Here is a 12,951-nt window from a genome sequence, read left to right as displayed (position 1 = left end):
GGCCTCCTTTTTCGTCAATTGCTTTTTCGTTCCGAAATATCCCAAATTTTCTCATATGTTCCAAAAGGGTGTGGAAATTGTAGACTAGGATTGCTTCTCTGTAGACAACACCCAGTGTTGGGTTTGTTGAGCAGAACTGGCCGTCGACGATTGTGGATTTGGAAGCAGGTCGTGATCTGAGGAGGAAGAGTTGTTAATTTCGAAGCAGTTTTGTTGGTTGGGGTGGGTGAAATCAGAATCAGTAGCCTATTTTTGTTGTGGGATCACTCGAATGATGCATCTTTCGGGTAACAATTTGCAGTCGGTGTGTTGCATGCTTCACACCAATTCTCTTGGACAACGGGAGTTGTGTCCCTTTTGACTTGGAGTTTGTGCGTGTTGTGCATCGTTTAGAGTAGAATACGTTTGTGTCGATGATCACTGCGTGCTGCGTGACACGATGAAGGTGTTCCATTACATCTCTGTTGTCCCTTGTACAGATTGACAGATACACGTAGTGCCAACATGGAATTATGTCCCATTGGTGTTCCATGCTTAGAAGATGGAAGAGTACTAACAAGTGCTGGAAGTTAGTACTTAAGACTCCTTTCTTTTGCTAGATTGCTTGAACAGAATGAATACTTCACACTGGTGATCAGAAAGAGCTAGATGTCTTTGAAGAAAAAAACTGCAACAGCCTGCACTACATTATCTCAGTCACAAAATCAGAATCTCACGACCCTGGAAGGATGTCATGTTCAACATTTCCAGCAAATAAATTGCACACCGTCCACAATTAACGAGTATCTAGCCAAATTGCCAGATATACACAGTGGGGAACTCAAGCAGCATGAGAGATTCACTCATGAGCACCAGGACTTCCTTGATAGACTTCGAAAAGCCAATTATAATCACTGCATCATAGGTACGAATACAAGAGATACATTGGAGAATATAGTATTCTTCAATGTTTTTAAAAATTACAACTTCTCATCCATATGATCGTAGTATACATTGCAGGAGATAAACTTTACAGCCAACTACCTGGAGAGGCAGTCCATGTCTGTGTGAGTACCATCATTGACATAATACATTCTATAATGCTGAATGCACCCTTCTCACCCTAACCTGTGATTAATATACAATTAAATATGTAGCACTTTAGCTCTCACACACGCACACCCTCAAGAAGTACCCCAGATATCAACTGACCATTTTCACACCCATTCTATCCTGCCAATCAATTTCCTGGTCTGCTCAAGCAAGCTCTACAACAAATCCCCTATCACCACTCCAGAAAGAAAAATTCAAGAGTTCCTATACATTCAACTCGAGCGAATGCCCTAACAAATTACTTCCCTAATAACTCCCATTTAAAGAGTCGAAGGGCAGCAAATTCCTGTGCTTAATCTCAAGCTCGCCGCTCCTAATTTACCGGCTTCACCCTGAAAAAACCATAAACCATACTTGCCTCAGATTCATTTCATTCGTTAGAAACATTCGACTTGACAATCCAGTATACATATATTTTCAGGTAAATTCGGGAGGTTTTTATTCCAAAAGATTTATTTATTTTTAAATCGCACATAATTACATGCAAATGATCTATACGATGATTTAGCAGCAAACGATGAACAATACAGTACAAGATATCTAAACGTACCTGGTCACGTCACTGCTTCACTCTTGTGGTTTGGCAGATAAGCGCTTAAGAAATTCGTAAGTTGTAATCATGGTAGTAGCAGACATTGACATGCTAGCCCACCGTGGGCCAAAGCCCCTGTAAAGTGCTTTCCAACCACCGTCTTTAACAAGAGTTTTCAAAGTCTGTCCGACAGTCGCACGCTTACCAGCCTCATTTTCTAAAACCTGAATTCGGGTTTTCACAGTATCAAATGGGGTCGTGACAACCGCTGCAAAACCCCCAGCACAGGCTGCACTGAATCCCTGCACACCGACAAGCATGGCTGAACTGGGCACACAAAGCTCGCCATCTTTCCCGCGATATCCTAGGGACATCCAAATAGACCTCTGAGTGACACAATAGGAGGCCCACCAAAGTGCATTAGATGGAGCATATGTCAATACCGACATGCCCAACCCTCTGTACAGACCCCGCACACCGCCCTGTCTCATGATGGTCCGAAACGCATCAAAACCACTTTTGTACTTTACTGCAAGTCCCCCTTGGCCACCTTGTACCATGAGTCTCTGAGTGACCACATCGATAGGAGTCCATACAAGCTGGGCAGCAGCAGAGGCCGTCAAGCCTGCTGCAGCATTGGCCACAGCCGCTGCAGTAGGCTCGGACATTCCTCCAAATTTCGTAGCGAGAGTAGTCACATTTGTTTTTGTAATTTCCAGAGTTGACATGTACAGCGCACGAGCCGGGATGGTTCCCATGAGAGAGGTGGTGAAACCTTTGTAAAGACCAGGGATACCCTGTGTTCTCAGTATGTTCAAGCCCATGATTGTGCAAGACTGGTTCACGGCCATAACCTGTTGTCGAGTTTTAAGAACCACAACCGGATAAAGTGTGGCCGAGACTCCGGAGAAAAGTGCAGCTCCCAACACGAAAAACTTGGACTTGTCAAGCATATGCCAGTCCACATCTGCAGGGAGCCGTATCTCGGGAGCATGTTGCCGATGCTGTTGCTGAAGAGACATCCCAAGCGCAGCGTCTTGTTTCGTATTACTGACTTCCGCCCTGTGTGCCACTGCTCTTAGCTGGAAATAACTTCCCAATAGATGCTCTCTCGGAAACTTCTTGAACTACCTTCAGGATCTCAGTCAATTGGTTGGTGATTCTCCTTCAGACAGCCCTGAAAGTAATAGGTTCCGACTCTTCTTTTTCTTTTCTTTTTTTTTACAACGCAAATGTTACTCCGGTCTGCTGTAATTCCCGGAGGACATCCTCTCGCATGCTCAGATGTCACCTCTATAGGAGTGTGCTCTCTACATCGACTGCCACCCCCCCCCCACAAACACAAAAAATGAATGTGTCTCGGGGATCAGGCTAGCCTTAAAAGTTTTCTGATGTGTTCCAACCCCCTTTTCGTTCACACTTCGAGAACTTCTTTACAATATATTGCACAGCCCCTAAATGTACAAAATAGTACAGAAAAGGTGAAGGAAAAAAGAGAAACCCACTGCTCACAGAATCAGTTTAAATGGGTAGATTAATCGCACAGGGGCCCGTCCCTCTCTGCATGCAAAAATCTCTACAGGAACGCCTGAAACGATGTGCATCTGCTCAAGCAATGTCATCCTCTTCTTAGTGGACTCAAGCCACCAAACTGTGCTCACTATATCGACTCTCACGGCAGCGTCAACAAAACCTTCCGTTGATAGAGATGCAAATTCCTGAGGTGCAATAAAATCACCTGCATGTTTCACCCACTAATCAAATTCAGATCGGACAAAGACAGTAACACAAGTAACGGCCATCAGCAAGCGGCTTAAGCAAGCCAAAGTTATCCTCACCGATCACCTCACCAATTAAGAAACTAAAGCATCTCTCAAATCTGTACGGTTAAAGTCTCCGCGAAAATAGTCACCAGCAAAACTTCGCATACATGGACTGATCAAACTGAACACGCTCATCATCAACCGTGTCGGCACTGAAGCACAAATGTCAGCGACAAGCACAAATCGATCGTAGCCTTCATGGGAACACGCTTACCTTTGCAACCGAAAATATGAGAGGAAAGAATACGCGAAGGCCGTAGAAAAAGGCCCTCTTCACAACAAGCTAAGCCGATCAACGTTGATTTTCGAAGCTCTTCTAAGAATTGACCAATTCCTTCAAGCCTCCAACAAACCACGACGCCTGACCGGCTACTTTACCTCTCTGCAAACCGATACTCAAGGGTTAGTCCACAACTGAAATTCCTCGCAACGCCCCCATTTTCCACCAAATCAATCGAAACCAAAGCCATTCAAACCACCTGAAACAGAGCACCATTTCCCCTACAACGCCGAGAACGTGCGAGAATCACCAGAGGCAAGAGCGAAACGACGATGGGCAAAGAAGTGGAGGCGAGAAGAGGAATTGGCAACTCGAAGATGGGCACTCCTACTCTCATCCAGCCTTCACCCCTCCTCACAGTGCAGGTGTCTATATGCCCCAGCAGAACGGGTCACCGGCAGTATCCGGTCATCCAGCCGATGCCCGTCCGCGGTGAGAGAACAAAAGCACCGTTCCCCACCGGTTCCCGTCCCCCCTTTTTTTTTATCTGCTTTACCCCCCAGCCCCTGGGGGTGCGTTCTGCTGAGAACAAATGATAAAAAGCATATTGTTTGTATCTAGACCTCACTGACAGTTGCTTTATGGTTGGACTCCCAGTCTGAGAGGCAAGTAATGAGGCCCACATTCGCCTGCCTCTGTGTTATCCACTCATCCCGGGCAGGCCCCCAAAAAAAACCAAAAGAGACAGAGCTCTCTTTGACAAAGCGAGAAAGCTAACTCGGGCTGGAGCTGTCAACCCACCACTCGATGACTCAACCAGGGCAGAAATGGAAAGAATGTAGGGTCGGAAATAGGAGAGCCCCAAATTGGTGTGTCTATTGTGAAGTGCTTCCTTGCAGTGTTCGGAGAACGGAAATCATCAGTTGTGTCACGTTCATCTATAATCGTCATTCTTAGGGCTCCCTCTATATTCCAGGCGGCTGCACGATTGGGATATAAACTTAGGAGGATTAGTACTACACTGCAAAATAAGCACGCAAAATAAACTAACAAATGTTCGAATAAACCACGCAAGCTAGTGTCATCACAGGTACAAAATTCTGCGCCCAATTCTTCAGCCTCCATGAAAACAACGAGGGAAGTTTCTAGAGAGGGAACAATAAACAACAAACTGCTTCCTCGAAGTGGGAAATTTAAATGGTCTTTCAACAGGAGAAACCCGGTTTAACAAAAAAAACAAAAACAAAAACAACAGTTGTGAATATGTCCCCGCTGTCATAAAACTAAAAGTACACCTCATCCAGTCTTCAGATTATCGCTTCGGACTGCAAACCCTAACCCTAATATTCACCTATTCTGGGCATGGAGGCGGGCACAAATCGTGCGCACACGGGAACTCGGAGCAACAGCGCACGCTCCCAAGCAAATCCGAAGAGCGTGCGCATGTCCCAGAATAGAGAGATGGGGCACGCTCCTAACACGGTCTACGTGGACGTCCACGTGGATTTTGGAGGGTAGTGTTTGATCCCCACCCTTTATTTGAGCATTCTCGTTCACAACCTTTCGTTCCCAATCCTTAACATTCTCGTTCCCAACCCTTCGTTCCCAAACTGGGACATGCAAATCAAATCCAGGGCGGTGATGGGGGTGATGGATGATCATTCATTCGTTTGATGTAAACGAGCTAAATTCAAAGAGCGTAGGCGTCGGACTATGGATGAAAGTTCGTGAAAGGTGAACAGATAAGTTTGAACCTGGATTCACCTATTGCACATTGGCACTTTCCAGCTTATCACCCGTCTTTTTTCCTGTCCATGTGGACTTTAGAAAAGCCTCTTTTCCCCTCACATCCACAAATGTGTAAAAAATGGAAGAGAAAGGGGAGGTGACAGATGTGAAGTGTATAATGCCATGCATTCATATTAGGATGAACTGTTGTGGGTTTTCATCCATCCATTCGTTCATCCGCCTGCTTCTGCCCTTGGAGGATACCTAAACGATGTGTAATGTGACGCTGATTAACTCCCGGTCATTTTTTTATTTTTTTTATTTTTTTAGTTCTTTTCTATTCTTTCGGAAGTTCGCTCAATAATAACACACTTGGATGTAGAAAACAGACGTCGTATAAACAATCATAGACAAATACATTTAGAATATCACAATTGTATTACAATTTGGAAAAAAGAATAACTTTATATTTAATGCTTTTTATAACATCAATTATTGATTCAAATTGTATACAATAGTAACTCTAAAATATATTTTAAAACATATTAATTAGAAGCAACTCTTAAGTCTACATTTTAGATTGCATGTATAATATTTTTAAAGCAAATGCAAAGGATGACAACTATTTTGATAACTAAACTTGATCAATTATCAGATTTTGATACATATGATTATTATTTAATAAACCAATTCTTAATATATATTTTAAATCCAAGTAATTTCATAGTTTTCTTAAATAATTATATTGAAATACCTTAAAATTATATGATGTCATTTTTTAGTACAAATAAATACATATTTTACAAAATATACATCACAATGCAAACAATGCAAAAATTGTAGACTTACAAATAGTGCTTGAGGAATTGAAAGGATCTATAGAAAGTGTGAAGATTTAGATTGAGGTTAAGGGCAAGAGGTAACAAAATTGGATTGATTGTTTAATGAAGGATCTAGAGAAAGTGAAGGAAACAAATTAGACAAATTGTGCAAATTATGGTGTTAAAAATATATTCAAAAAAAAATTCATAGAATTCACATTAGACATTAAAAAGCTCTTGTATGAAGAGAAAGAACATATATTTGTAATGTTGCAATGGATGTTATTTTTTGATTTAGAAATGACTACAAAATATATAATCATTGTGTTGTATTATAAGATCACATTAGAATTATGTTCCATATGTTTTTCACTACTACAAAGTTAAGAGCGATTGAATGATCTTCTAATACTACTAAGTGCAAATAATATTAGAAGAGAAGATAAAGGAGCTTATGAAAGAAAAGTTGTTTATTAATATATAAGCATGTATAAAAGATGAAATATGACTTTTTTATAGACCAAAGTGGATTTTTTAATAAATAACAAAAAATACATGGTTAGATAAGTTGAATATCTTATGTTTATCACTAAAAAGATGAAAGAATAATTCAATATAGAATGTGAAATGCTAAAATTTGAGACTTTTTATGTAAGTAAAAAATTATGATATCTTAAGAGTAATGATGTTTAGGTTATAATCCACTTTATCTAAAAGTTTTTTAAAATTTAATATTCTAATGTGTAGATGACATCTTTATCTTATTAAAGTTATTGATTATATTAGTTTTTTTTATTTTGATTAATTTAAAACCATTTGCAAAAAAACATAGTGGCTTTATAATTATTTGGTGATATTGGTTCTTCAACAAAGAATTATTACTATAGAAAAATTATGATATTATAGTAGAGAAATTAAAGAGTGAAAATGGGAGCAAAAAAAGAATCGAAAAATATGATTTAAAGATGTTGAAAATAGTGAAGTTCTTTGTGATAGCAATCTATTATCAAGGTCATGAATCTCAAACAATTAAAAGATCATTGTACTCTTGTACGACATAAAACGTCTATAAAATAGGACTAATATATCTTAAGAGTCTAACGCCCTTCTAATCCATAGCAATATAAAACCTCATCATAAAGTAAGACAAAATAGACTAGAATAAAATTAAACAAAGCTAAATAGAATACGACACAAAAGACAAAATTGAGCAAACGAAAATAGAATAGAACAAAATTGAACAAGAAGATGTAAATCCAAATTTTACTAAGAAAAAAGATCCAAAGCTATATTTGATTAAATGCCCGAAAAGCCCTAGCCAATCACCTTGGACTTTCTAAAATATTCTTAAATAATGGATCCTTCTTAGATAACTGTCCTAAATATCTTATCTATACTCTGTTATAAACTAGATAATCACTCAAAGATGATATTATATTAAACTGAATTGATTGTTGCCAAAGACAAAAGATTAAAAAATCTTAAAAAAGACTAAAAATTAAAAAGGTGTTAAGAAGAATGAAGAATGCTTTACTCTTGCTTTCACATATATTATTTAACTAGGAGCTATGTAGTAATGTTCTATAGGACCTCCAACATATGTTTAACTTGCAAAACACATGACTTAACTTAGAAGGCAAGTTTTATTTATGTATGCCACATAGTTTGCTTATATCACAAGCTGCCAATACATAACTAACTTATTAGTCAAGTTTCTAACCTATCAATTAATTACAAATATGTGTAAAATCAAAGTCACATCTATAAAGCTTTTAAAAAGCTATTCTATAAGTAATTATCAAATTTATTTATTTTAATTTATTTCTATCTATTCATATTATCCAAATAATTATTTGAATATATATATATTTATAAAAATATTTCTTTTTTTAGAGATGGATTCCACACATAACAATAATTACATGTTGATGAAGTCTAAGATGTGACAGAATATATTTGTTATATACTCTGATCTTTTTTTCTTTAAAGATAGTTCATATGTCATCTTAGCTTTTAATAATATCTCATTTTAGGGCAAGAAGACCACCGAGTTATTTGATTGTTGTTGAAGCCTTTGTAACTTCTTCTAAACAAAATATTTGTAACAGCACGATGAGTTGTTTCTATCTCCAATAAAATCACCAAATATTGAAAATTTCTTCTAAGATTATGATGCCAAATATATTATATCTTGCTATTTATTTGAAGGAGAATATATTCTTGAAGATCTTCATCTCTACTACATTGTCTTCAAGGCTATATCAATTGCAATGTCTTATCTAATAGGTTAACAAATAATAGTTCATGTGTGGAATGTGTTATTTTTTCTTTTTTATTACATTACTATTATAAATACATAAAAACTACAAACAAAGATAGAAGGTAGAATGCAATCTTTTTTAGAACTTGTTACTTTTATAGAAAATATTTCATATTATTTATATTAGTTTTGATAGATGTCATCAATAAAAAGTATCAACATTCTTTTTTTATATTTGTAAGATTTTTAGTTGACTTTTATGTGTATTTATTAATATTGTATGTGTGTTAATGAAGAAGATATTCTAAGCTTTGGCACCTCTTTGAATCTTAGACTTCTTCTACCTCAAATTCGTGATTGTTATTTACTTTTCTATGAGAGAGTAGCATTTTTCTTCTTTTTGAGATATTTACTATCTTATATGGCTTAAAAAAGAGATATATAGAATCTAAGATGAATCTTTATAAACTTTAGTGTTGCAATACATGTTGTCTTGTTTGGAAATGCATTGGGTACCTGGTTGTGGAAGGTGAAGTTGTATTTTTATAAATATCCAAGAAATCTTAATAGATTATGCCCATATAAGAAGAATGCAATTTTAATTTTAATTCAAAAGTGCTTAAAGCTAGTACAAAGTGCTCAAAAATACTCTTCTTAAAAACCTCAATCATACATAAATTCCAATTGCCTTATTACTTTCATAATTAGGTAATTTTGATTTTTCTTTGCAAGTCCTAATCATAATTAATGAACTTTGGTAAGTTGTAATTCCTAATCTAATTATCCACTTAGTCCAAAATTTTGCATACAAATGCAACTACAAGTCTTTTAAATGCTCTAAAAAAATTAGTCCAAACTAACTTACAAATTTTGAGAAAAAGTCCAAAAACTGCATTGACATTATTTGGCTGCCAATTTAAAAGTTGGTGCAGATATTCCAGTAGCAATTTCTCCTTCTTCAACTGTTGACTTCAAGTCAAAATTAATTTTTAGCTTGATCTTGAAGTCCTCCACTACCATGCCAAATTTTCCTCTTGATCCACCTAGTAGATCTTCACATATCATAGAAATCCTAACTAATCCAAACTGCTAATTTTTAATATCTTCTTATATCAAAATCCAGATATCTCTCAATTACATCGTTAGATTAACAAAAAAAATTACACATACTTAGTACATTCAATCAACCAAGTATTATCAAATTTTGAAATATAGATGTAATACCAATTGTAAGAACTAGTTAAGAGTGCTAGCCCTAATTGTAGTACATAAATTCCAAATCACTGATACAAACCTTGACTTTGAACAACAATTACAAAGTCATTTCAAGCCTTCTGAATATAAGCCTTATAACTTTGGAATTAACTTAAAGCTAGTTCACAAACTCTAATTGTTGATCTCTGAATGCTCCCCTATTATGCCCTAGGCGGTCGTTTTAGTAGGTGGAGGTCTGATTTTGACCTAATCCTACAAATAGTCGACCCATAAGTATCAATCTAACTTATCTTAGGAATTTTTTAGTCCAACCCTATCCTCAACTTAATCTTAGTATCAACCATACTAATTATTTATTCTTTTTAATCTAATTTTATTAATTTATGATATTTTTAAGGCAATAAAAGAATTCCTATAATTTAGAAGATAAAATTATTAATCAATTTTTAATCTATTAGCTATTAAGATAAAAAAAATAAAAAAAAATAAAACTAAGATGCTTTTATAAAAGCCATATTTAAATATCTTGAATTATTATTAAATTATAATTATTAAATATTAATTAAAATTTTATTTTTGATTATATTTTTATCATATAGTTGTATTACAACACAACATTAGTAGATATAATTAATAAGCAATTGACTTGATTTGTTTATAAATAATAAATGTCAAAGCTTATATTAATCTAACTTATCACAAGAGTGATTAATCTTGATATTATGACAAAATGACTATACCTTATTGCTAATATGGAATTGAGATTGCTCCTTATAATAGACATTTGTATTAATTTTTTATTATTCTTGAGTTTCTTTTAATTGTGCCTTTATGATTGTATGTAGTTTAGATAAAAAAATTGCTAAATCTTCAGCCATAAGATTATTAATTTTTGAAAAGTCAAAAGCATCAAATTATAGATGATAGCTATAATTAATAAAAAAATTATTCATTATATATAAAAATATAATATATTATTATTTTTAAAATCTATTAATGTCAAAAAAATTATCCAATCATCTTATTAGTAATTGATGATACAGCTTAAATATTACTTCAAAACTTGATTTATGTCCTCTATTTATTCATTAATTTGAAGATAAAAATCCAAAGATAGTTTTATATCTATTTTTAGAATTATAAAATGAATTCTTAAAAATCTTGATACAAATTGAGTCCCTCAATTTGATACAATATCTTAAAGAATCTACAATAGCAATAAATGTTGTCAAAGAAAAACTTAGTTGTTTTTTTACATGTCATAGATTTTGTACATAGTACAAAATGTATCATTTTGATGAATTGATCTATGATCTTAAATTATAAAATCATAAAAAATTGAAATGAGAAGATCCAAGATACAATTTATAGAAACAAAAAACTATAACTGTTTTGAAATAGGTAATGGTTGAAGAAGTCTATAAGGTTAATGATAAGGAATTTTTTATTTTAAACAAATATTATATGATTGTAAAAAGTTTTTGATTACTTTTTACATTTGAAGCCACCAAAAATTTCTTGGTATTAGCTTCAAAATCTTATTGTAATCAAAATATCTAATTATTAGAAAGTTTCAATGAGCTTAAAGAATATATAAAATTTTCTAAAATCAAAAGCTATTAGGTGGAATTTGTCATCTGCTTCCATTTGTGACAACATTGCATCCATGGCAAAAATTAATGGATTTGTTTCTATAAAAAATGCCTTATAAAAGTCAATGAGATATAAGATTAGTGCAAAAATAAATGTTGTTTTTAAAGCTTCAAAAGTTGTTTTAGCTTCTTTACTCTACTTAAGTTTGTTTTTACATACTAGATGTATAAGAAGAGCTAAAATTTGAAAAAAAAATATTAATAAAGATCCAATAATTATTAAAAAATCTCAAAAAATATTACACATCTCTTATTATTTTTGAAATCTTTCAATCTATAATAGTCTAAATTTTTTCAAGATCCATCATAAGACTATTATTTGAAATGATGTATCCTAAATAGTCAACTTGAGTAGTATAAAATACACACTTTTCTATCTTACAATATAATCTTGCATCTCTTATTTTTTGTAACACATAATAAATATAAAATTTATTTTTTTCCATATTTTTAAAATAAATTAAAATGTTGTCTAGATAATAGCAATAAAATCATCAAAAAAAACTCTTGAAAAATACCATTCATTAGATGTTGAAAAGAAATTTGTACATTTGTGAGTCCAAAAGACATGAAAATATATTTGAAATATCCATACATAATTCAAAATGTAATCTTTCATTCATCTCTTTTTTTAATACATGTTAGGTTGTATGCTCCTTGTATATTTATTTTTCTATAGACCTTTGTTTCATTGAATTGATTAAAAAAACTTAAAATTAGAGATAAATGATATTTATTTTTTAAAATAATTTTGTTGAGTCTTCAATAATCTATAAATATTCAAAATAATCTGTCTTTTTTCTTTAAAAATAAAATAGGAGCTCCAACTAGAGATTTAAAATGTTGTGTGAAGTTTTTAGCAAGTTCTTGTCAATATATTTCTTGAATGCAGCCAACTTATTCTACAATAAATTATAAATTGGTCCAAATGGTGGTTGAGCTCTTTTTTAAAGGTAAATAAAAAATTCATAAGAATGATGCTCTAGAAGAATATCTCTATTTATTTTTAGAAAATATCTTGATAATCTTGATATTAACTAAAAATATATCTTGTAATTTTTTTACCATCAAAAATAGATATGGTGTATATTGTAAAAGATGACCCTATTTTTATAACATACATGAAAAGAGTTTGTAAGGTCAAGGACATTGAAGCTTAATTGGTTTATTATTCGTGCACTATATAACATTGATAATCAAGCTAGCTATAGCAAGAAAAGTATTATGATGAATTTTGTAGATTTTGTCCATAATTGCAAAGTATATAGTTTATTTTGATGATTCTTCTTGTAAGACAAGATGAAAAATCCAATTAGACTTGTAGATTGTAGGATCTTCAATAAAAAGAATTGAAATTATTATTTGCTATAGCTAATAATTTGGTATGTTTTTTTTTATTTTAAAATAAATTCTAAAAAACAAAAATAAAATAAAATATTTAAAATAAGCTATATATATGAATTAAAAAATTAAAAAATAAATAATTCTATTAAAAAATAAACTTAATGTATTTAAAATTTTTAATATTTTTTAAAGATTATAATCATTGTATTTTTAAAAAAATTTAAGCATCAAATATATAAAAAGAATAAAATAAAATATATCAAT

General features: G+C 33.2%; 1 protein-coding gene across 4 annotated transcripts; it reads right to left on the bottom strand.

Annotated features, from left to right (window-relative positions):
- Nucleotides 1-972: 972 nt before the first annotated feature.
- LOC112280300 (uncharacterized) lies at nt 973-4,061 on the bottom strand. 4 transcript variants are annotated; one of them, XM_073534369.2, is made up of 5 exons: nt 3,927-4,061; nt 3,662-3,829; nt 3,130-3,362; nt 1,643-2,943; nt 973-1,424 (listed from the first exon to the last, which is right to left on the bottom strand). In XM_073534369.2, the coding sequence occupies exon 4, from the start codon at nt 2,644-2,646 to the stop codon at nt 1,660-1,662; it is 987 nt and encodes a 328-aa protein (XP_073390470.1). In that variant the 5' UTR covers nt 2,647-2,943; nt 3,130-3,362; nt 3,662-3,829; nt 3,927-4,061; the 3' UTR covers nt 973-1,424; nt 1,643-1,659. The 4 variants fall into 4 exon arrangements, with proteins under 4 accessions (XP_073390470.1, XP_090107114.1, XP_024371403.1 ...); XM_090250988.1 differs by having other exon boundaries at nt 3,978-4,061; XM_024515635.3 differs by having other exon boundaries at nt 1,643-3,362.
- Between the last annotated feature and the right edge of the window lie 8,890 nt (nt 4,062-12,951).

This window comes from Physcomitrium patens, chromosome 1 (genome assembly GCF_059467195.1).
Source record: "Physcomitrium patens ecotype Gransden chromosome 1, ASM5946719v1, whole genome shotgun sequence".
Lineage (NCBI taxonomy): Eukaryota > Viridiplantae > Streptophyta > Bryopsida > Funariales > Funariaceae > Physcomitrium > Physcomitrium patens.
The sequence above is the reverse complement of the archived record's forward strand: the minus strand, read 5'-3'. Positions and strand labels throughout refer to the sequence as shown.

What these genes read in the sequence shown, in the direction of transcription:
- LOC112280300 (XM_024515635.3), bottom strand. Translation starts at nt 2,646, where the DNA reads ATGTCTCTTCAGCAACAGCATCGGCAACATGCTCCCGAGATACGGCTC.